The sequence below is a fragment of the Suillus paluster genome (assembly GCF_016628075.1).
Source record: "Suillus paluster strain FC165 chromosome Unknown EDB91scaffold_3, whole genome shotgun sequence".
Taxonomy (NCBI): Eukaryota; Fungi; Basidiomycota; class Agaricomycetes; order Boletales; family Suillaceae; genus Suillus; species Suillus paluster.
In genome coordinates this window covers 1042583-1065472 of record NW_024537563.1, presented here as the reverse complement: position 1 = coordinate 1065472, position 22890 = coordinate 1042583, and the positions used below count along the sequence as shown (strand labels likewise).

The window sequence follows — 22890 nt, the reverse complement described above, 5'->3', positions numbered from 1 at the left end:
CTATATTCTACACGAGATACTTCGCCAAACCTTGCAAACGGTCCCCAGCCTTTCTGAGTGTCTCCACATCCTTGCAGAATGCGAAGCGGGCAAAGTTCTCACCAATGCTACAATGGTCCTCACAGAAGAACTATACAATTGCATGAGAGTAGTTTAATTTTCGACCGTATTGACATACCTCGCTGACAGGGATAGATGATACACCGATTTCAAGTGCGATGAACCAACATGCCCTGAGCAGTGGGCGGTTAGAACCAATAGAGCAAGAAAATGGGTAGACAAACTTGAAATCGCGTCCTCGCCCCTGAACCGATGCTGGGAAGGGGTAGTCTTCAGGGAACTTGACGCGTGAGATATCCTGCGAATGAAGCGAATTGGTTGGCTATCTCTTCGTCGGTGCATCCGGCACATACCAAAAGCACAAAGTAGCTTCCCTCGGGAAGACTGTATTTCAAGCCAAGCTTGTCGAACGCGCTAAGGAGGACATCACGCCGCTCCTGATACTCCTTAAGCTGAGTCTCGAAGAATCCGCGTTCTGCGGCTTGCTCGAGCCCAGCAGCAGCAGCTTCCTGTAGCGGAGAGTTTGAACAGAACACGATTCGCGTGCAGGCGGCGAGGGTGGGGGCGATGATTGATGGTGGGCCAATTAGCCAGCCTACACGCCAACCTGTGGCAGCGAACGCCTCTGACAAAAAAATGTAAGATCGATCTCTACAGCTGAATTCCGTAACTCACTGCCAGCAGACAACACAGTTACTGTGCGGTCCCACATCCCTGGTAGCGAGGCAAAGCGGACATGTTCCTTTCCATCGAAGACGAGGCAGTCGTACTAGAAAGCAATTAATTATTACACAAAACTTTTAGCAACACGACCGAAAAAACACACCACTTCATCCGCCATCACTAGGAGATTAAATTCCTCCGCGAGAGCAGCTATTTTCTCTAACTCTTCTCTCGTGAAGACCTTACCAACGGGGTTATGAGGGGTGTTGATGATGATCATTTTTGCTTTTGGAGTGATGGCACGACTGAGAAGGTTTTAAATAGAATTCTTGACTTACAGATCGATCTACATACCGCAATTCATCGAAGTCGATCCTCCACGCACCATCGGAGTGAGGATGAAGGGGAACGTAAATGGGTGTTCCACCGTTGAATGTGACAGATGGTAGATATTGGTCGAAGAAGGGCTCGAACATGATCACTTCGTCTCCATGCTCAAGGAACGCAGTGAACACGGAATACTGTCCTGTAAGAAAACCCCTAAACGACTGATTGACCCGAATAATTAAACTAGTCAGACCTTGGTTTGCTCCACTTGTCACAAGAATCTCTCTCTCGACATCGAGATCTCGATTGAAGGACTTCTGATAGAAGTCTTTAATAGCGTTCCGCAGACGAATGCGGCCTTTCGGGTGCGAATAGTGATTGGGCAAAATCGATCTGAGAGCTTCATCTGCGGCGTCTGTGACCCATTTTGGGGGTGGAAAGTTCATATACCCTTGCCCAAGGTTGATACAGTCTGCAGGGAGGTTCGCCACGCTGAAGAGAATCGGTGAACTCGCGGCCAATAATTACAAGACATAGATGTTACTTGTAGATTGACCACACGTCTTGTGCTAGGGCGCGGCCACTATGAAGCCGCGAGGAGAAGGGAATGAGGTTGGAGCGATCGCCATTGAGGGATCCCTTACTCTGAACCAGAGTTTCACTGATGGATGTTGACATGAAACGGTATCGTGAAGAAAGTCGGCGATGACAAGCTGAGAGTCTCAATACAGAGAACAGAGTCATAATACCAATTTCTACAATAACGGGTGCAATAAGTAAGCCACGGTACTCCGGTAGGAGCTGGCGGCCTATTAAATAGCCTCAGACTTCCAAATCACCATGTCAACTGTTCAGTTCGTTCGTAATAACTTCGTATCCTGTTTGCGATTGAGTAAGAAAAGCATCAAATGACGAGAGAAGGTGGCAGTATTACTGGCGGCCGGACGTCGATATGTAGGCAATATGTACACCCGCATGTCACGTGGCACATGGATAATTTAAACGCTGTGGAAATAAATTACCATATTTAGTTTCCACTACTCGGAAACTTGTTAGCGATGTGCTAGCACATTGAACGCGTTCAAGTTGGTTCGATTCATCATGAGCAGTCCGGAATTTGACAAACCTCACCTAGGGACCATCGAGGAGTGCGCAATTTTTTTTTGATTTGAAACGCGTCGTTGAATAATGATGACTATCAGGTCAGGCTTGTCTGATACACAGTTGTCCCGAACTGCCAGCGACGTTTCTGACCACAGTGATGAAGAAGGATTCACATACCCTGCATCAGAGTCAGAAGAGGAGGAATTTTTATATCCTGAAACCACTAAGGAGACCCCTGCTGCCACTAGTACTGCTGGAGGAGAGTCACCTCCCTCAGAAGAAGTGCTGACTTCCATCGCGGAACCAGAGCAAGGACAAATACTCGTCCCGGATCCTACGGTACCAGTAGACGAACCTACATCTCCAGTATCTCCACCAGCTGTACAGACACAACCTCATCCATCTCCTGCTCAGTTGGAAGCTTTGTCGGCTGCTGCTTCTTCTGGGGACTTGTCTCTTTTGAAGAAGCTCTTTCAGACAGCTTTACAAAGCGGTGAACTCGAGGCCTTTGCCCTGGCAAACGACGCGTCCTCTCGAACAGGCTTCACTGTGTTGCATGCTGCAGCTAGTCGAGGCTATTTAGACATTGTCAAGTGGCGTGAGTGATAAGCTTCATCTATCTTCATCTTTGCTTAGGTCCCTGTCATCTCAGTGGTGGAAGATTGCGGTGCAATTCCAGATTTAGAGGACCGCGAAGGAGAAGTAGGTGAAGACGTCCAATCAGCACACAATAACACTGACATGGTCATCAGACTGCTTTACACAAAGCCGCTCTTCATGGCCATCTACCAATCCTCACATATTTACTGCCGGACAAAGCGGACGTAAATGCTCGCGATGCTGATGGCTGGACAGCTCTTCACAACGCCTGTTCTAAAGTATGTCTTACTTATGCCATCGTTGTCAATTTTTTGTGAAGAGGCTCACGTTTGTTGTAACTCAGGGTTATCTTGATATTGTAAGGTGGCTATGCGAGCGTGGAGGTATTTCTAGTGTCGACGTGAGGAGTAAAGGTGGATGGACTCCTCTCAGTGTGTGCTCAAAATTTGTGTTCCCGTACTCTCTTAAACGCTTTTCCAGTCAATGCGGCCTCCAAAGGACATTTGCCTGTCGTTCTATATCTACTCACAAAACAAGGTGCAAATCCCCTTGTCCGGAATAATTGGGGTGAGACTGCATATGACGCTGCTGCTGCCGTGTTCGAGGTATGGATTTGTGAGGTATGCTCGCCCCCTGGACTACTGGGAGTTATTTCCTCATGCCCCTTCAGGTTCTGCAGAAAGCAGAAGCAGAGCGATGGCGCGGAACAACTGCGCCGTACAATTCTCTCGCAGTGCACACGACCGTCCCCTTGATCCTTTACGAGAACCAGCGCCTGGATGGACGACTGAAAACGTTGGCAGTGTCTGGTGGGAAGCCAAAGTTCTCAGCCTCTGGCCTTGGCAGGCCGGGTCGGCGTGCACCGTTCGAGTTGAAACTGCCTTCGCTAGATGAGGGGACGGGCACGAAAGCAGTTGCTGCCTGGCGTAGTGGTGTCCAGCTTCCACTGACCGAAGACCCTTGGACCTTACCAGAAACAAGCTCCAAGGATAGACCTTCCCTTGAGGGCTCTGAAAGAAGTCATTTCTGGCTGTGAGGATCAGCAGATTATTGTTAATGACGATGTTTTACTAATCCGTCTTTTAGGTCTGATTGGACATTGGACGTCACACACCCTGGTGTTGATGCGGAGGCTGGCTGGCAATATGCGCAGGACTTTTCCTCGCCCGATGAAACCTGGACTGCTGAGCCGCCCCCTCAGCTTCAGCGTTTGCTGAGCGGGAGTGGACTCATGACAACTGGTCTAGGCTCTCCTTCCAGCAGCCACAGCCGCGCAAGCAGCAGCAGCTCTGCGACTTCTGTACCTGCGACCGCACGCGCTCCGACCTGGGTAAGACGCAGACGCTGGGTCCGCGTGATGCGTCGTAGGCTTGACATCCCCCCCTTGCCGTTCCAGGAGCCGGACGGTGCCATGTACCATCTTGCGCTTGACGGTTCTTTCATCCCATTCATTGGGGACGACCAGAGCGATTTTGGAGAAGACGAAGGACAGGAACTCGGAACAATGACTTCGACAAGACTGTCATCCGCCCAGGACTATGTCTCTCGTGCTAGGTATCTAGTCGGAATACAACGAGATGCTTTTGCCATTGGGGAGACTTTATCTGCTGTCGAAGCAAGGCGTGCCATCGCCAAACTTGAGCGTGCAACTACTGAACTACGACAAGGCATTCTTAGTAAGGTTCCTAATGCTGTCTCTTAGTGCACAATTTGATCGGGTGTTTATACAAGGTGATGATGATACAGAACGAAAAACTCAGGCAGAAGTCCTGCTCAATGCCTATAGCAGAGAGCTCGAGCGTCGCCGACTCGCAGCTGGTGCTCAAGGGTTGCTCATCTCAGGCGCAGATGACGATTTTGTGGAAGACGACGACGACGACGAAGAGGAGTTTCGCTATCCTGGCTACACGCCTCCAGGCACGTCAGTCCGCTCAGCTTCTACAGAGTACCTTTCCCGTTCTTTCGTTTCTCGTGCACCTACGGATTTGACACCTCACCTCTCCCAAGCACCCGAGTTCCGCGTGCCCACCCATGAAGCACCTCAGAAAGTTTTAACTCCGAGGTGGACTCCCCCGACACCTCATCAAGTCCATGCGCAATGGGAAAGAGACGATACGGTTTCTAATTGTAATGATTGTCGTCGGCGGTTCGGATTCCTTTTACGAAGAGTAAGTCCTACCACGTCGAGTTTTCCCCAATGATTGATTTGTGATTCTTCGCAGCACGTAAGATTAAGTTATTCTTACTTATGCTTCTCGTCATCTGACCTTCCGCTAGCATTGCCGCAAGTGTGGCCGGATTTTTTGTGACCGTTGCTCTTCTCATCGAGCACTTCTCGATCCATCCGACATTGTTCGCGACCCTGTGTTCCCGGAAACCGCGGGATCCACCTCATCTCACCGTGTCTGCCAAGGGTGTTACGACGAGGTTAACGCCAGTATCCCCACCAGATTTTCAGGCTCCACTTCGTCCGCATTGGAAAGAATTGTGATTGATCAGAGAAGGCTCATGGCCCCTGGACAGCTCCACCGGCAGGAGTCTAGTTCGCAACTAAGCGACCTTGCAGAGTAAGTCAGGGTCTTTGGTAGTACGATAAATCGTTGGTGACGACGGCAATTATTCACAGGTGCCCCGTGTGCAGCACTAGCCTCGCGGATCTTGGGCTACCGGGAGAACAGGAAGCCCACGTGAAGAATTGCCTTGAAGGCGATGCTGGAACAACACCTCAGGCTGCTAAGTATCTGGTGTACAAGCTACCTGGTGAGAGCGCACTTCTGGGTGTCGAATGTAAGTTTTATCGCTTTTGTGTGGCCATGATGCGAGTAGTTACGGTGCTACAGGTGTCATCTGCTTAGAGGAGTTTACAAAGGGTATTCCAGGCTTTATCTCTCACAAGGGGTGTCAAACTGACGTTATAATTGCAGGTGCTCTTGTAGCGAGGCTCAGCTGCTTCTGTAGTTTCCACAATGGTTCGTGACCATTTGTTGTCAGTAAGCAACAGCCATGCTGACCAACGCTCGATCTAGCTTGCTTGTCCTCGTGGCTGCAGAGAGGTAGAAGCTGCCCCGTTCATGCGCGGTAGAAGAACGATGGCATCTGGCTTATTTGGTTAGGGTGTCTCTCGTGCTCTGTTGTCATACCCAGTTTTGCTGTTTGATTGTTTGACGCTCTCGGATCACATGCACACTTTCTCTAACGTCACATAATATGACTACAAGTAAAATAGTGCACATCATCACATATTATATGGTATTACATACTATGCGTGTCAATCGCCCTCCCTGGGTTCGTAGAAGGTGCTGTATCGCACCCTACTCTCATCAACCCGGATAACATTATAGATTTCTTCATCATCCGGTTCAACAATATCTTGACCTTTGACACCGTCATCCTGGTCATCTTCAAACCAAGTTGATGGGTCTTCGTCTTCGTCATCCTCGTCCATATCATCTTCGAGGTCAGAGTCTGTCGGCTTGTAGTTGCTGTTCATTTTATTCAGAACTGGCATGAATATTTTTGGGCAAGGAACTCTCACACGAAGGCCCACATTCGTGCATCCATCTCTGCTCTGGAAAGAACTTCCCCTCTGGTTGGAAGCCCTATACGCCTCTTGCGTTCATCTAATCGTTGTTGTCTCGCTGCGTCTTGCACGTGGGCACGTTTCTCCAGTTCCACTGCTTCCTGTAAGCTCAGGGAACCGACATGTTGAGCACCATTGGGTGCGATGGGTGCCTATGCCAGTAACTTATAAGCGATCGAAAATAATGCAACACATATGCATACGTAGCGAGACAACGCCCTGTGCTTGGCATCGATTACACGAGGCACATATGGTTGGTCGACATTCATGATCTCGTCGGCATTGATATCGGTCTTCTTGAGACTTCTACGAATGTCTTCGACCCCCTCGAGTTCGAGCAAGCGAGACTCGATGGCTGCTTGCTCAGCCGAAAGGCGTTGCCCGAGGGCAGACGTGCATGCTGATCTAAAGTGGGGGCGTATGAGGTCAATAGTGGAGCCACGGAGGCTACCATCGTTGCAAATTACCTGGGGACAAAAATCAACGTACGACGAGTTTAACAGTCTTGCATTCCGATCGTGTTGGTCGTGTAGTTCTCGCGCAGTCATTTGGGAGATGGGCTTTTGCTTAGGCTTTGGAGGTGCGCGGAAGCCTGGTAGCACCACAGGCTTCTTTGTACGCATTGGAGAAGTAGGGGATTGGAGGCTACGTGCGTGAGGGGCCATGGTATGAGTGAGGGACTGCTTTTACGAACGACCGCGGCTTTATAGCCTGCTTAATCCAGCACGTTTGCCGTTTTGGGCATACCGGGCTCGCAGTACACTGCAAGTCACAACGTTATACAGCGTTATACTGGTGGCTAGCTAAGGGAGTACAAAATATAGTACAAAATATAGCCAATTTATTATCTCAATAGGCTCGTCAGGTTATAATTACAGCTTTTCACATCGTTCTCACATGAACATATCTCCCTGTCTCGAGGTAAGCATCTACAAGGGTTTCACAGCGGGGCACACTCACTGCTCCGGGGGGCATAAACTCATCGTTATCAGGATCTCTTGTGTTTCCTCTTCCTGGAGGTCCACCTCGGGGTCTTCCGTTAAAACTTGGGTTGAAGGGGCTGGGGTTTGGTCCTATTGGGTCAAAGCGGGCACCCGGTGGGGCTCCCATCGGAGGGAGATAGCCATCTCCACCCCATGGACCTCGCATATCCTGTGCCCGACCGCCTCTCATACCAAAGATTGGGTGATTTGGACCGACAAACATCCCGTCTCCTTCGTCGCCGAATAGTGAAGGGGGTTGGAAAGGGTTGACCCCACCAAAGGGATCAAGGTCTCGACGACCGATCTCCAGTGGATTGCGAGGTCGCACACCGGGCGGTAAGCCGTATGGGATATCCGGTAAAGGGTGAGGTGGCGACTCTGGTCGTGGACGGGCTGGAGGGGGATTCTCCGCGCGGGGGGCGGGTCCAGTATTACTGGATGAATCCTCACTTTCTTCGATATATCCTTCTTTGCGCAATCCAGGGGTAAGTTTCTGTATTATTTTGAGCTTGAGCTGAGATATGAAATCTGTGACACGGTTGGACGATATAAAGCCGTGGACAAGCGGCGGGGAGTCCGCCTTTGCCGTATCATAGGGGTAAAACGACGGTGAGACGAAGTCGTTTGTTGCGACATCCAGAGAGGCGGATTTGTCACTCTGACATTCTAAATTAAAACATGGCTGTGTAAAATTATAGAAGCTGACGCACTTCGACAGCGATTGCGCTGATCAATGTACGCTGACCGAGTTTGATGACTTTCACAACAAACTCAAGACTGCTTTGTTCGTGTCTGTAGCGAAAGATTCGATCGACAAGTCCTTTGGTGTTCCAATCATCAGGAAGGACGTTGTTAGGGTGTTCCTTTGCGGAGGATGCGTCATCCGTTGCAATCAAGCGAAACGCAAGTGCAGAAAATGCCGTGTGGACAAGCGCTGCCAGACCATCATGAGGAGATGTCAAGGTTTTGTTTGTCGGTGGTAACAAGTTAGGAAGAAGTCCAATCAATGCTGAAGGGTCCAATACGCTGTTAGCCATGAATTAAGTGTTAGTGTAGGCCTAGGAAGCAAGCTGGGAGCGGCTTATTAGTCAAGACCTTCCGGGTCTAATAAAACCAAACAACGCTTACTTCAAGGCCACCACCACAAAATCGTTGTATACAAGCATGGCGCGTAGGGATAGATCATATTCTCCGGACACGTCAAACAAAAGGGTAAGACCATCTCACCGTTCACCCCGGTCCCCTTCGCCGACCAGGCGGAATACCCAAAGACCTAGCAGGAGATTCGACGACGAACGTGATAGAGAACGTGATCGCCCGAGAGACCGGGACAGGGAACGTGATAAAGACCGCTATCGCGACGACAGGCATCGCGATGATAGATACAGAGACGACAGGCGCCGAGAAAGTTACAGAGACGACAGAAGAGATGACCGTCGGCGTTCCCGCTCACCTGACCGCAAAGACCGGGACCGACGACCGCTTTCCCCTCCTCCAAAACCTCAAGCAACCTCAAGTGCCGCGCAGACTCCTCCACCCGAGGATGAGAAACTCAAGGCGAAGAGGGCAAAGCTGGAGGCTTGGAAGAAGGACCGCGAAGCCAAGAAGGCTCTTGACGAAGCTAAAGTCAAAGCCATGGCTCTTGCAGGCAAATCCGCACCAGGTGAGCACATTTTTGCTGCGAATGGTACTTCATGATTTCACACCACTTGATCCATGCCTTACTAGTTCCTGCTTCGACCACAACACTTGCCAAACCTGGGACTTCCTTAAATCGCGCAGCTCTTACAGGTCTAGGGCTCAAAGGTCTCCCCCTCAAGCCTGAAGTTCTCAAAGTATCAAAGGGTGCTGCAGCTATGGATGATTCCGATGAAACCAAGCAGCGGAAGCTCGAGACCCTTGGCGATATGCCTGCTGTGGACATGACAATGGCAGATGGAGAAGCTAGCGTTGGTGACCTTGAAGTTGACGACGACGACGAAGAGGCGAATAGGATGGACCAGGCTATTAAGAGCAAGGCTGCAGACGCCATGGACGAGGACGAGGACGCCATGGACCCCCTCGATGCCTTCATGTCGGGTGTATCGGTTGAAGTGAAGAAAGTCGATGAAGAAGACTTGAAGAAAATGACCGGCGGCAAAGGCATATCCCGTGGACCTCTCGCCGAACGTATGGGTGACGATGGCGAGGATGAAGTCGTTGATGTCGTGGTGGAGGATGAGCTTGATACCACCGATCTTAATCCTGAAGACATCCTTGCTCTTGCAGCTAAGAAGGCAAAGAAGAAGGATATCGCCGCTGTTGACCATTCTCGTGTCAATTATGAGCCGTTCCGGAAGGAATTTTATATTCCTCCTCCCGACATTGCCGCTATGACAGACGAGGAAGCTGACCTCTTGCGCTTAGAACTTGACGGCATAAAAATCCGTGGCATTGACTGCCCGCGGCCGGTGACGAAGTGGAGTCATTATGGTCTTCCAGCCAGTTGGTATGTATCAACTACCTCCCGTGATTAGCCCTCGTCTAACGCAATTCACAGTTTGGACGTAATCAAACGCCTCAACTATACAGCACCGACCGCTATTCAAGCTCAGGCTATCCCTGCAATCATGTCTGGTCGCGACGTCATTGGTGTGGCAAAGACAGGTTCAGGCAAGACCATTGCATTTCTTCTTCCTTTGTTTCGTCACATCAAGGACCAGCGGCCCCTAGAGCAGATGGAAGGCCCCCTTGCCATCGTTATGACCCCTACTCGTGAGCTGGCAGTGCAAATTCATCGAGAATGCAAGCCATTCTTGCGAGTGATGAACCTTCGCGTATGTTTCTCGCGTCTTTGATGTGTCTATATTATCTCATTCCACATGATTAGGCTGTGTGCGCGTATGGTGGCTCCCCCATCAAGGACCAGATTGCTGAGCTGAAGAAGGGTGCTGAGATCATCGTGTGCACACCTGGTCGCATGATCGACCTCCTCACTGCCAACTCTGGCCGGGTCACAAACCTCAAGCGTGTCACTTACGTCGTTCTTGACGAAGCTGATCGCATGTTTGACATGGGTTTCGAGCCCCAAGTCATGAAGATTATCAACAACATTCGACCTGACCGCCAAACAGTCCTCTTCTCTGCGACGTTCCCCAAACAAATGGACTCTCTCGCCAGGAAAATATTACAGAAACCTCTTGAAATCACTGTTGGAGGGCGATCTGTGGTCGCCGCGGAGATCGAGCAGATTGTCGAAGTGCGTCCTGAGGAGTCCAAGTTCAATCGACTCTTGGATATCCTGGGGCAGATGTACAACGAAGACCCAGAGTGCCGTACTCTCATCTTTGTCGACAGACAGGAAGCTGCTGATAACCTACTCCGCGACCTCATGCGTAAAGGGTACTTATGCATGTCTCTGCACGGAGGCAAAGACCAGGTTGATCGTGACTCCACCATTGCCGACTTTAAATCCGGAGTTGTTCCCATCGTCATTGCCACTTCTGTCGCTGCCCGTGGGCTGGATGTCAAACAGCTTAGGCTCGTAATCAACTTCGACGCACCTAATCACATGGAAGACTACGTTCACCGTGCTGGTCGTACGGGGAGAGCAGGTAATAAAGGCACATGTGTTACATTCATCACTCCTGAACAAGAAAGATATTCTGTTGACATTTACCGCGCGCTCAAGGCAAGTAATGCAACTGTTCCGAGTGAGCTTGAGGAATTGGCCAACGGTATGCTTCGCATTATTGTATCCGTGATCTATGCTTATCGTGTCGTCAGGCTTCTTGGAGAAAGTCAAGTCTGGAAAGGCGCAAGTCGCAGGGTCAGGCTTTGGTGGGAAAGGTCTTGATAGGCTCGATAAGGAGCGTGAGGCCAAAGATCGGGCAGAGCGGAAAGCCTACGGTGAACCCGAAGAAGAGAAGGTGGATGAAGCTGTCAAGACCCCTACCACTGCTGGTGACGATATGACGTTCGGTAACTTCAAAGTCGAAATCAAGCGTGGTCCCGCTCCCGATTCTTCGAAGGGCTTACTTGGAGTGGCCGGAGCTGCTGCAGCTGCCAGGCGTCTCGCACATGCGAAGGAAGAGGAGAAGCTTCAAGCGTCACTCAAGGCTGCTCAGGACGCTGCTGCTCGTGCAGGGAAAGACACAGCCGCGCACAAGCAAGCCCTCAGTGTCATCGCAAAGCTGAACGCGCAGATGAAGGCAACGAGGCTGGTCTTGCAGTCTCAGATCCAGGCAGACGAGAGCGGTCTCAGGAAAGCAAACCCCGATTCCACGGACTTCCACGCGATCATACCTATCAACGACTACCCACAAAAGGCGAGATGGCGGGTTACCAACAAGGAAACCATGGTTCAGGTTTGTTTCTTGCCATGTGTTTGTTTTCCGTGAAATACTCACATTCATTCCCTTTTATAAGCTCATCGATATGACAGGCGCATCAGTTACCAACAAAGGTTGGTCCAGAAACATGATTCTTTGGTATCTAGATTGACCTTATTCTAACAGGTATATATTACGAATCTGGGAAGGAGCCTCCTCCGGAAGGACCGCCCAAACTCCACCTACTGATCGAGTCCAACGAGGAATACAGGGTGAGCACGTTTCATTTGTAGTTACTTGGTGTAGTCAACTGAATTGACTCTCTTTAGGTGGAACAAGCGGTTCGGGAGATCAAGCGTTTGCTCATCGAAGCGTCTGCTGCAGCATTGCAAGCAGAGATGCGGAATCCTACCGCAGTCGCTGGGAGATACAGTGTTGTGTAGAGTCAGATCCGGGAGTTAGTCGCTGCTTCGATGTATGCGTGTTGAGCAACCCCGATAATTGCCTGTCAAGTAGCAGTATGTAGATATCCATGATGGGCACGCTGCTATAAGACAACTTATCCGAAGCACTACACCCAGCTGCCTGACTGCACGCGCCGGTACATACATGCAACAGGCTTGACAACATAAGTCGGTGCTTCCGCCCAATTGATATTTTCAAGACATCGTTTGGAGGCTCGGACCGTTGCTGCCCTTCGCAATTACCTTGGCCTCTGTCCTTAACACCAATATTAACCCCATGTAGCCACATGATCGTATCTACTACTATCTATTATCTAGAACGTGTTGGGGGAGCCGCCTGAGGACAAGTTATTTGTTTCCGTAGCCAATCCGTAGTCCTGACTCCTGTTACACTTGCAGTTTGCTTGTGTTGTTGCACATACACATATTTTCTCAAACCTTTTAATGACACCTTTGTAATTCAATTGGTAGGTGGTTCCATGTACGTAGAAAAGATACAATAGCTCTTCATCAAGAAGTTGTTGCGTTTGTAATGACCAAAATTTCGATTTCGTATGAAAAGGACCCATCGACAATTGGATTGTCCACATTTGTTTATCGACGTAGTGAGTTAAGGCAGTCATGATGGTCGTAGTTCGTTCTGGAAGGTGTTACCATACTGTCATGATCATAAGAGGCCTTGATCAAAGAGAAAAGTCAACGAGTCAAGGAACTCTTTGCGCGGAGACGGTCGCCGGCGTAATAGATCCAGATAGGGAAGGGTATACCAATCATGATAGCAAGACCTGCAAGCATCGAATTTCCTCCGCCATAGCCGAGAGCGGAATACATTTGTTGTCCAAACAGTGGGAATGCGAAACCAAGAAGCGAACGGAATGTCTAATGAGTTGTTCAGTGGAAGTCAGAAATTAGGGGTAGGGAAGACACACAGAAGAAGCTGCGATAGCGCTTGCAGCATAAGTAAATGTATCCACGAGGTATAGTTGGATATGGAGGCTGAAAAGAGGTTAGCCATGAACGATGTTAAATACGGGGTACACCCACAACGTTAGCATTAATCCGAATCCAAAGATAGCGGTACCGACGATGGGCATCATGAAGTGGATCTTGGCTTGGGCAGACCAGCCATACCATCTAGCGCATGTCAAATTGGGACCGGGGAAATAAAGGCATCGATCTCACAATAGTCCCACTGGGACAAACAACGAGCCGAATATCAGAGCAGGTACACGCATCTCTGGATTACCTTTCCCTCCGTTCTTTGCAGCAAGCTAGATACAGAAAAGCGCTTCAGCTGACACAATCAAGGTAGAAGGCAGTCTTGACAAACGTAATTGTATATCTTGTCGGAAAGTCTGGCGCCGAATACGGAGGAAGCCACGAATCCAAGGCCCAATCCAATGTACGTCAGACCTCCAATTCCAACGTCGAAGTGGTACACGTTCGAAAAGAGGTCTGGATGCAAGTTGTTAACGTTAACAACCATTACTACGGCGGTGATCTTACCGGGGAAAGTAGCAAACATCAAGTAATAGATACCTGCCACATGATGTCAGCACACATCCAATACAACGTGTTACTACTAACCGTACATCCTAAATAGATGTCATTAATTAGCCGCATGACACTTGAGTAAACCGCAAACTTACAGAGCCATGTACAAGCTCAGCATGAAGCATATGAGACTCCGGGTGAAAAGTATTACGGGTCGCTTGAGGTTGAGCCATAAGTAGGCCCATTTACCCATCTGGTGTGGGAGGGCAGGATGTCCTGTGGCTGCCTTCTCGGGATCCGACGCCATTGCATCACGACGAAGCCTGATAACTGGTGCATAGGATTCTCGCAAGAGAGGGATCGCAAGGATTGCGGCGATACCGGAGATCGCGACGATGACATAGAAAACATACTCCACACCGACTGACTCTGCGATGAAACCTCCTATGGCAGGCCCGATAGCGGGACCTGCCGGACATTTTAACTTACAGTCAACGTCGCACACTGTGAAACACACCTATCAAAGGTCCTATGCTGAATAGTGCCATAGCCGAGGCACGCTCGCGTTCCTCGAAGAGGTCGCTAACAACACCTGGGCCGCATGCTATGGGTGGACTCGCTGCAAATCCAGCTTTGTTGCAGAGAGTGAGCGAGAATTGCGACTCCAACTGTCCCATAACGTACCTAGAAACCGGAAAACAAGCAAAGATACAGTGTTGGGTGACAAAGCGCAGCCAAGATTAAATGCGAGGAAGAACAGGTTCCCTAGATGGAGCACCTTGAGCTCATTCAGGGGAACTGTTCTGGTGATTATAAGGAGGTATCACAGACCCATACACGACCATACACTTCCGACAAGGGTCCTGCAAATAAAGGACCAATGGCAAACGACAGAAGGAAGATACTCAGAGTCAACGCTATGACTGTTGGATCGGTTATGCCAAATTTTGTGGCCACATCAGGCAAACCAGGTGCCATGATAGAACTAGCTAATGGGGTGACAAAGGTATACAGCGAGACCTGACACGATACCGACATGAGTCCTAGAATTGAACTCGGTGATGGAAGAACTGACGAGTGTAACCGCTATCCATTTTTTCGCTGGAGACCAATTCCTGGGGTTCACTGGGTCGTGTTCCCAATCATGTTCTTTGTTATCCTTGACTTTGTCGTCTGAGATGACAGACCCGGCTTCGCTGCTGGCGCGTTTGGGAAGATGATGACCATTTGTATCACCTTGGTCTGGTACGTGAGTGATAGTATGGGAGGGTGGTCCTGGAAGAGAGCCCGACATCAAGAGGGTTCCACTGGCAGGACTGGTATGAATAACAACGCATGTCGGGGCTCTTAAATAAAAGACGATTAGTAAGTACTTGCACTTGATCCCCTCGGTTACGATCTAGTGAATATCATTTGCAAATCCTATCTTCATGTTCACACGTGAAAGAGATCTGGGTACTTCGGAGATCAACAATAATATAGAAGAACGACTGACTTCCTGGTCTGCCTACTAGGGGAGACTAGATACACGGTGCTACTGATTCCGAAGTTAGCTACACTTTAATGTATATGATAGTGCTTACCAGAGACATTGACACGTCAACAGACGATGCGCGATCATCTCATTTTTTTCGTCGATGACGCAAATGAGGAATTCGTATACAGTATATTATCTCGATCCCCATTCTCTTGATTGTCGGAGTCGAGACACGGAATCAGCGTGAAAAACTGTAGGGCCCGGCCGATCATCGGAACCCTCGATGAACGGATCCAGATTAACAGAGGCCCGGGCCCGGGCCGTGCCTCTTCTGACAACGTAATTGTTACGTTAATTAGATGAATCAGAATGGCAGCGATCGATGCAAAGTTTATACATACAGACAACTACCATGATTGCGTGTTGTGAAACTACGTATACGAGAATCGGAAGGAGAAAGCGCATATTGATCAGCGGATCACACGATGAAGGCGAAGGCAATAAAATGAACGGAGGACTCTGTACGAACGGTTTGAAGTGATTGCATCGGACTACTAACGCAGGGCGTTGGGGGTGCGAGAACTCGAGGCCGGCACCCTAAGTTTTCCTGCTCAGACATACCGTATAGTAATGTCTGCTCCTTCGGCACGCGAGACACGCTTTATTGCTAATGGTGCTGTAAAGTCTATGAGAGGGGTCTGTGATGTCCAGATTTAAATAGGAACTATCAATGGAACGAGAAGCATGATGTGATCTAAAGTTGTGAAGTGTGTTTGGTAAAAGTCGTCGAAGCGGGTGCTGTGTGTGCGAGTGGATATGTATATGATTGCTGGATACGGTTCAATGGAGTATGAGACGCGTCTATCAATTAGTGCTTTGGTCATGACATCCAAAATACGAGCAACGCCCTTCAAGTTCAAAGTTCCATCTCACCAGATCGACTGTCTACATAGATGTATTATTCTACAATTGAATACGTACTTCTCAGTATTCCGCAAACGGTACGCCGCTATCGAGGAAATCAAAACGCATGGCATGAAACTTCATGTGGCCGTCTTGATCTATTCAAATACGACTGTGGTGTGTAAAGGCTTCGGTCTGAACCCAAGCGTGTCTGTTCCCAACTTGAATGTGCTAGATCAGATTACATACCACTCTGAACGAGCGGAGACGGTCAGGGATTGCCGCCTGAGCGGCGTTCGTAAACGATGAGGTTATGGTGATCACGACATATATAGTTCAAGGGCCTACAGTATATCTCAAATATCTAGAGTACCTCTTGTCCGGTTCTCGAATCTGGAGATTCGGAATCAGCATGAAGGTCCGGTAGTGCTCTTTGATAGTCTTTGATGAATGGCATATATCGGACTTGAAATTTTACAACACTGCGGCTGATCCATCATCAGGGTGCCGATGATGACATCCCCTGCGGGTAGTCTCCCTTAGGCAGACCAATGGAAGGAAGACAGTCGTTCCTTCTATAAAGCCCTGCGGTTGTTTTACGCTGATTCCGGATCTTTAATAATCAAGAGAATCACACAAACTGCACTACTATTCGTTTCGGAAATTTCACTTGCGCCCTCGGTACTACAAACAAGTAACTGCGCCACTGTTTCGTCGTCTGGAGTTGCAATATTTATCTTGAAACCCTCTACCGACACAGGTAAGTAGCTCTACGTAGGAAAAAAGTTCTTCATGATAAAGTTGTTATGTTGTGGCCATGACTTTCATACTGCGAGTACCCATAAATATTGATCAGTCGGACGATGACTGTACCATTAATAACTACCATGAACGTTCGTTCGACGACGCAGTGAGCTGGCATCATCATGATGCGTGATATTGGCGTCGTCGTCTTTCAATGCTTCTGAAAATAACCATACCTTCATGAAAAAGCCTTGGTGGGAGGGAAAATCAACGAGTCAAAGAACTCTTCGCGCGGATACGTTCGCCGGCGTAGTATATCCAGATGGGGAAGGGTATGCCAATGATAATAGCAAGACCTGCAAGCAGGGAGTTGCCCCCACCATAGCCGAGTGTGGCAAACATTTGCTGTCCAAACAAAGGGAATGCAAATCCAAGCAATGAACGGAACGTCTGACGAGTTGTTCAGTAGAAGTCAGAAATTAAGGGTAGTGGAGACTCACGGAAGCAGCTGCAACAGCGCTTGCAGCATAAGTAAATGTATCCACGAGATATAGTTGAATAGGGAGGCTGTGAAGAGATTAGACGTGAACGGCATTAAAGCACGAGGTACACCCACAAAGTTGTCATCAATCCGAATCCGAAGATAGCGGTACCAATGATGGGCATCATGAAGTGGACCTCGGCTTGGGCAGACCAGCCGTACCAACTAAACACATGTCAGATTCAGAGTAAAAATAAAAGCATCAATCTCACAAGAGTCCCACCGGGACGAAGAACGAGCCGAATATCAGAGCAGGCACACGCATCTCTGGTTTACCCTCCCCTCCATTTTTTGCAGCAAGCTAGATATAGAACGGCACTTCAGCTGATAAGATCAAGGTAGAAGGCAATCCTGACATACGTATATGTATATCTTATCGGAAAGTTTGGCACCGAACAAGGTGGCAGTTAGGAATCCAAAACCAATGCCGAGGTACGCCAGACCTCCAATCCCAATGCTGAAGTGATACACTTTCGAAAAGAGGTCTGCGTGCAGGTCGTTGATAATCGTTCACGTAGTAGCTGGCAAATATGATCTTACCGGGAAAAGTAGCAAACATCAGATAGTAGATACCTGACATATGATGTCAGTCCATATCCAATATAACTTCATGAAGTACTGACCGTACATACTAAATAAATGATTTGTCAGTGAGCCGCATGATATTAAATTAAACTTACAGAGCCATATACAAGCTCAGCATGAAGCATATGAAACTCCGGGTCAACAGAATGACCGGTCGCTTGAGGTCGGTCCATAAATGAGCCCATTTGTCCTTGTGGTGCGCGACGGGATGTCCCACGGGTGTCTTTTCGGGATCCCGCGCCATTTTATCAAGACGAAGCTTGATAACCGGTGCATAGGATTCTCTCAAGAGAGGAATGCCAAGCATGGCGGCAACACCACAGATAACGATGACGACATAGAAAACATACTGTATACCGACTGACTCTGAGATGAAACCTCCCATAACGGGACCGATAGCGGGGCCTTCCCGGATGTGTGAACTTCAGTCAACATCGCACACTGTCAAACGCACCAATGAGGGGTCCAATACTGTATAGTGCCATAGCCGAGGCACGCTCGCGTTCCGCGAAGAGGTCGCTGATGACACCTCCGCCGCATGCTATAGGCGCACTCCCCGCAAACCCAGCTATGCAGAGAGTGAGCAGAAGTTGCGGCTCTAACTGATTTCATGACGTACCTAGAAAGCGAAAAACAATGAAAGATACAGTGTTGGGTGATAAAGCACAGCCGAGATTAAATGCGAGAAAGAAAAGATTTCCTAGGTGGAGCACCTTCAACTCGTTCAGGCAAATAATCCCGCCGATTAGACTAAGGAAGAGCACCACACACCCACACACGACCATATACTTCCGACAAGGGTGCCGCAAACAAAGGACCAATGGCAAACGACAGAAGGAAGACGCTCAGAGTCAACGCTATGACTGTTGGATCGGTTATACCAAATTTTATAGCCACGTCGGGCAAACCAGGTGCCATGATAGAACTAGCTAACGGCGTGACAAACGTGTACAGGGAGACCTGGCACCATATCGACATGAGTCCTAAAATTTAACTCGGTGATGAAAGAACTGACGAGTGAAGTCGCTATCCATTTTTTTGCGGGAGACCAATTCCTAGGGTTCATTGGGTCGTGTTCCCAATCATCCCCTTGGTCATGAGATTTATCATCGGCAGACCCGCCTTCGCTGCCTGTGAGCTGGGGAAGATGAAGATCATTCGTATCATCTTTGTCTACGCAAGTATGGGAGACTGCAACAGAGATGGTTCCTGAAGGAGAGTCCGACATTAACCAGCGTTCCACTTGCAGGTAGGAGGCGACCGAGGACGACAGAAGGTGGTGGGATAACGCATATCCGGGGACAGACACTTAAATAGCAGACGACAACCTGACTGAGCAGGTATTACACTTTATTCCTGGACTCCTGGAGGCACGCTGCTGACAGGTGAGATCTCGCCCGAGGATTTGATGATGTCTACTTACAAAGGCACCTGTGGCGGAGTACACACCGTCTCTACGTTCACACGTGAGGCATGAAACGATTCGGACCGAAAGCGACAGCTCTCATTGGTGGAGATCAGCACTCGGCTGCCGCTCGAAATTGGTAGGCTCCTATGAACCAAGTGAGTTTGGGTTTGCTGAGACTCGAGTGCTCTAGTATGCTTGCCTATCCGAATCGCTCTATTACTCTTTGAACACGCTCCATGATCAGCGCTAGATCCCAAGTTTCTTCCGATTAGGTCCACTGTCTCTCCTAGTTTGATGACCTTCCTTGCTTTGCCGCCATCAGCGTTTACGTGACCTCAAGACCGTTTTGTCAGAAGACTTGATGCAAGCCGCAAGCGTAGTTAGACATAAGTTCTTATGTAATGCACAAATAGCAAGTAATTAAAACACGTCTTAAATTAAGCATGTAACTTTTGGATTACTTAGCATCCTTATAAGCAAGCAGCGTAATAATGTCGACAGAAACAGCACTCTACAACATTACTTGCGTACGTGCGCAGCTGGGGGGGTAGGGGTAGATGATTAGTTCTGTACAGTGATCCCAATAACGACAACAAGTTCGAATTGGACGGCGCAATGAAAATCGTCATGAGACTAGTACTGGTATGGTTGAACCTTATTAAGTACATAGTACACTCCGCTTTGAAGCTTAGCTCATGAATGTTAATATCATTGCATATTGTACGATCTCCACCACACTCCGAAGTCGCGAGGAACTGAGTTAAAGTTCACGATGGGCGCTCCAGACTGGCTGAGGCCTGCAGAACCGGACGTCCATTGAGATCTATCCATTTATGATTTGATTCTAGGCTGGCTGGCTGCACGTTGGTGCCAATTTCCTTGCAAGAACACAAGAAACAGCATAGGATCTCCGCGGAAGGTAGCAGTGACAACGGGGTAAGGTTCTGTCAACCCCAAACCCAAAGCCCCTAGTCTGCGTCATCGACCCAGACAAATTGTAGGCACCAGCTCCGTCACGGTCAGAAGTTATTACTGATAGGGGAACATTACACGTGCAGTAACTGCAGTTCGGGTTCAGTCTGGCAGACTTCTGTCCCGCCCGGTTTTGTATCAAGTGCCCGCAGGGTGTTACTCTCCAAAAAGTTCTTCCACAGATCTCTCATACGATCGTAAGCCCTTTGGTCAACTTGAGTAGTGTTGCTGCTCGACGGGCTCGGACCGGGATATAGGTCCCCGCTCCGCACCTGGACTTTGGCCTGATCAGTAAAGACTATAATTTAACAAGCTTCTGATGGGCTGACTCCGAGATCTGATGGCGCGATCATGTAACTTCACGACTCGGAACTTGTTGAACTCTCGGAAATCCAGTTCAGATAATAATCACTAAATAGTAAATAGTACCTCCTCGATAGTCTTTCCCTGAGCGCGGAGGCAGTGGTTGCTAACAACAGGAACGAGGGACTGCAGTAACTACGTCTTTCAGCTAATTGCCCTACACTGCAAACTGCCGAAAACCTTAGTCACATATCCAAAAGGGGTACCGTGTGGCAAACCTTTAATAATATCGCTTGAAGGGTTTTCTCGCCAGCCATGTTCAACAGTGTAAATATTTGCACAAGCGAGCCAGTAAGTGTGGGATATAATAAACCTCCACCAGGGACCTGACGACATTAATGAGACCCCGATGGAACATTGACGACCGGGGCTAGTAGGTACATTGGACTCGGAGATTTTCAATATATGGTTTCAATAGGTTGCACAGGTGTCTCGTTTCATAGGTCGTACAGATATTTGCTTTCATAGGCAGCGGAGATGTCTCATTTCATAGGTTGCGGAGATATCCCATGTCGTATGTTGCGGAGATGTCCTATATTGTAGGTTGCGGAGATATCCCATGTTGTATGTTCCGGAGATGTCCTATATTGTAGGTTGCGGAGATGTCCTATGTTGTATGTTGCGGAGATGTCCTATGTTGTAGGTAGTGGAGATGTCCCACATTCAATGCACCCCGGCCATTTGAATTTTGGAATCAGACAGGTAAAAAAACCAAATCAAGCACAGGTGCTATTGCATTAATATCGATGTGGTAGATACACAATGACAATGGTAATTGAGGTGTAGATATGATATGCAAAGTGTGATGCATGCACAGATGGAACACGTGGTGAAGGAATGTAGCAGAGCAGCGAGCTCTGGATAGTATCAGCTCCGGAACAACGAAGCAACTCAGCCCCAAAGCAGTTTGTTCTGAATCGTCGTCTGCCATTGCGGACTGGTAGTGGCGAGGAGTTTCGGGACAACCATGTTACCGGGAAACTCAGCAAGGTCCATCTGAAAATATTCAACGAGCATGCTATGGAACAATCAACGACAGCGCACGTAATACGGTAACAATACACTTACTTTCGTACTGCATTTTCGTATACTTTGCGGCCTGACCCCTCAAAATCTGCGCCTGCCTCCGCCTTCGCGGCTTTGCGGATGGCTTCAAGCGAGCAATCTACAAAGTTCCAGAATTTTCCCGAGGTGAATTTGGGACACTTTCCATTCTTTCCCGGGGTAAATCCGGAGCCGCCATCATCAATCTCAGGCTCCTGCTGGTCAGCTTCTTCATTACCATCCCTGTCATCAGAAACCTGATCTTCCTCTCGGTTGTCTGCGATGTTCTCTCCCTCTCCAAGGTTGTCGCCATGATCGCTAGTTGCTCCAGCTTCGCCTTCCGAGTGTCGGTCGTCCAAAGCCTGTATGTTGTCGTCGGCATTATCTGTGCGCCGCTCGTCATTTTCGTTTGCCCCCGGCATGTCTACGTCGCAGTCAAGCACCTCTGCGATTTTGACACGGAGGTCTTTATGAAGAGAGGGGATGAGAGAGGTCGAGTAAAGGTCCTCGAGCGGGATTACTTTGTAGTCGCTGACTCCAATAAGGAAGATTCGCAAGCAGCGGCGCTAGACTCGTGTTAGTATGTACTCGACAACTGCTCCAGAACGAGTACATACCAAGAACGCGTATCTATTCCAATGAGAAGAGTCGACCTCAATTATACCATGAGCAAGTGATTTAGCAGTGTCCATGACACTCATGCGCTTGGCTATGGACATGACCAACTTAAGGGTGGTCAGTATGATGATCTGCATGGACCGACAAAATAAAAACCTTGGTCTTGAGGTTGCCGCGAATGGAAGAGAGCAATTCGCTGACGATTTTTGAGAGCTGTGCCAAAAGCTCCACGTCTTCGATTAGCGCAGCCGGAATCTTAAATACCTCTTGATGGCTCTTGATAAATTCCTGTTGCAGAGTCAATTACTGCATAGCATACAATGGGTGGTGTACAAGGTACCATGATGTTCGTGTGTGTGTCAGTGACGTACGCGGTGAGGTTGGGTGACAGGAGACAAGCTGTCAGGCGGCTCTGAAGCGCAGCCTGCATTACATCTGGGTCAGTTTGGTGTGCTCCAAGAAAGTAAATAGTGACCTTGAAATCCTTAGAATCTATGAGTTCCTTCATATCAACGAGAGCGGCCTTACCATGATCATTGTCCCTCTTGAACATGCAAGCTTTCAGATCAATGAGCATGTGAAGGATACTTCCAGCCTAAGGGTGCGTCAAGGAAAGTGTACGATCACAATTTCAAAACACTGACATCAAT

General features: G+C 48.9%; 7 protein-coding genes across 7 annotated transcripts; 2 read left to right on the top strand and 5 right to left on the bottom strand.

Moving 5' to 3' along the window:
- Window positions 1–7: 7 nt before the first annotated feature.
- Window positions 8–1728, bottom strand: EDB91DRAFT_1043420 (PLP-dependent transferase; the record flags this gene model as incomplete). The annotated part of the gene is made up of 9 exons (XM_041313057.1): window positions 8–130; window positions 179–233; window positions 285–358; window positions 414–685; window positions 736–829; window positions 887–1028; window positions 1078–1249; window positions 1304–1542; window positions 1595–1728. The coding sequence occupies 9 exons, from the start codon at window positions 1726–1728 to the stop codon at window positions 8–10; spliced, it is 1305 nt and encodes a 434-aa protein (XP_041183247.1).
- A 513-nt stretch (window positions 1729–2241) lies between these two features.
- EDB91DRAFT_1043176 (uncharacterized protein) lies at window positions 2242–5731 on the top strand (the record flags this gene model as incomplete). Its single annotated transcript, XM_041313045.1, has 11 exons — window positions 2242–2752; window positions 2807–2856; window positions 3098–3185; window positions 3235–3374; window positions 3425–3786; window positions 3841–4430; window positions 4486–4941; window positions 5084–5321; window positions 5381–5541; window positions 5595–5624; window positions 5679–5731. The coding sequence occupies 11 exons, from the start codon at window positions 2242–2244 to the stop codon at window positions 5729–5731; spliced, it is 2679 nt and encodes an 892-aa protein (XP_041183246.1).
- A 213-nt stretch (window positions 5732–5944) lies between these two features.
- On the bottom strand, window positions 5945–7036 carry EDB91DRAFT_424816 (uncharacterized protein). The gene is made up of 4 exons (XM_041327227.1): window positions 6824–7036; window positions 6538–6739; window positions 6290–6486; window positions 5945–6236 (listed from the first exon to the last, which is right to left on the bottom strand). The coding sequence occupies exons 1-4, from the start codon at window positions 6997–6999 to the stop codon at window positions 6023–6025; spliced, it is 789 nt and encodes a 262-aa protein (XP_041183245.1). The 5' UTR covers window positions 7000–7036; the 3' UTR covers window positions 5945–6022.
- A 191-nt stretch (window positions 7037–7227) lies between these two features.
- EDB91DRAFT_1234277 (PI31 proteasome regulator N-terminal-domain-containing protein) lies at window positions 7228–8354 on the bottom strand (the record flags this gene model as incomplete). The annotated part of the gene is made up of 3 exons (XM_041321192.1): window positions 7228–7245; window positions 7295–7975; window positions 8028–8354. 3 exons carry the CDS (start codon window positions 8352–8354, stop codon window positions 7228–7230), a joined length of 1026 nt encoding a protein of 341 aa, XP_041183244.1.
- Window positions 8355–8435: 81 nt separating this feature from the next.
- EDB91DRAFT_1286861 (P-loop containing nucleoside triphosphate hydrolase protein) lies at window positions 8436–12070 on the top strand (the record flags this gene model as incomplete). Its single annotated transcript, XM_041324808.1, has 8 exons — window positions 8436–8980; window positions 9046–9805; window positions 9857–10133; window positions 10187–11033; window positions 11083–11663; window positions 11725–11761; window positions 11814–11899; window positions 11957–12070. The coding sequence occupies exons 1-8, from the start codon at window positions 8482–8484 to the stop codon at window positions 12068–12070; spliced, it is 3201 nt and encodes a 1066-aa protein (XP_041183243.1). The 5' UTR covers window positions 8436–8481.
- Window positions 12071–12493: 423 nt separating this feature from the next.
- On the bottom strand, window positions 12494–14985 carry EDB91DRAFT_424811 (multidrug resistance protein 4). Its single transcript, XM_041327226.1, has 12 exons — window positions 14661–14985; window positions 14417–14605; window positions 14270–14363; window positions 14103–14216; window positions 13741–14053; window positions 13679–13686; window positions 13598–13630; window positions 13422–13546; window positions 13274–13362; window positions 13136–13225; window positions 13021–13087; window positions 12494–12970 (listed from the first exon to the last, which is right to left on the bottom strand). The coding sequence occupies exons 1-12, from the start codon at window positions 14877–14879 to the stop codon at window positions 12788–12790; spliced, it is 1524 nt and encodes a 507-aa protein (XP_041183242.1). The 5' UTR covers window positions 14880–14985; the 3' UTR covers window positions 12494–12787.
- Window positions 14986–16976: 1991 nt separating this feature from the next.
- Window positions 16977–19063, bottom strand: EDB91DRAFT_1044034 (major facilitator superfamily domain-containing protein; the record flags this gene model as incomplete). Its single annotated transcript, XM_041313099.1, has 12 exons — window positions 16977–17159; window positions 17210–17276; window positions 17326–17415; window positions 17463–17551; window positions 17611–17735; window positions 17791–17823; window positions 17874–17881; window positions 17931–18240; window positions 18290–18403; window positions 18455–18548; window positions 18607–18795; window positions 18851–19063. 12 exons carry the CDS (start codon window positions 19061–19063, stop codon window positions 16977–16979), a joined length of 1515 nt encoding a protein of 504 aa, XP_041183241.1.
- Between the last annotated feature and the right edge of the window lie 3827 nt (window positions 19064–22890).

Coding starts and splice junctions, on each gene's coding strand:
- EDB91DRAFT_424816 (XM_041327227.1), bottom strand. CDS start 6,999: ATGGCCCCTCACGCACGTAGCCTCCAATCCCCTACTTCTCCAATGCGT. Junction 6,740..6,823: donor GCAAGACTGTTAAACTCGTC/GTACGTTGATTT, acceptor CCCCCACTTTAG/ATCAGCATGCACGTCTGCCC. Junction 6,487..6,537: donor ACAGGGCGTTGTCTCGCTAC/GTATGCATATGT, acceptor TTACTGGCATAG/GCACCCATCGCACCCAATGG.
- EDB91DRAFT_424811 (XM_041327226.1), bottom strand. CDS start 14,879: ATGTCGGGCTCTCTTCCAGGACCACCCTCCCATACTATCACTCACGTA. Junction 13,547..13,597: donor GATGTTTGCTACTTTCCCCG/GTAAGATCACCG, acceptor ACTTGCATCCAG/ACCTCTTTTCGAACGTGTAC. Junction 13,088..13,135: donor TTCGGATTAATGCTAACGTT/GTGGGTGTACCC, acceptor ACCTCTTTTCAG/CCTCCATATCCAACTATACC.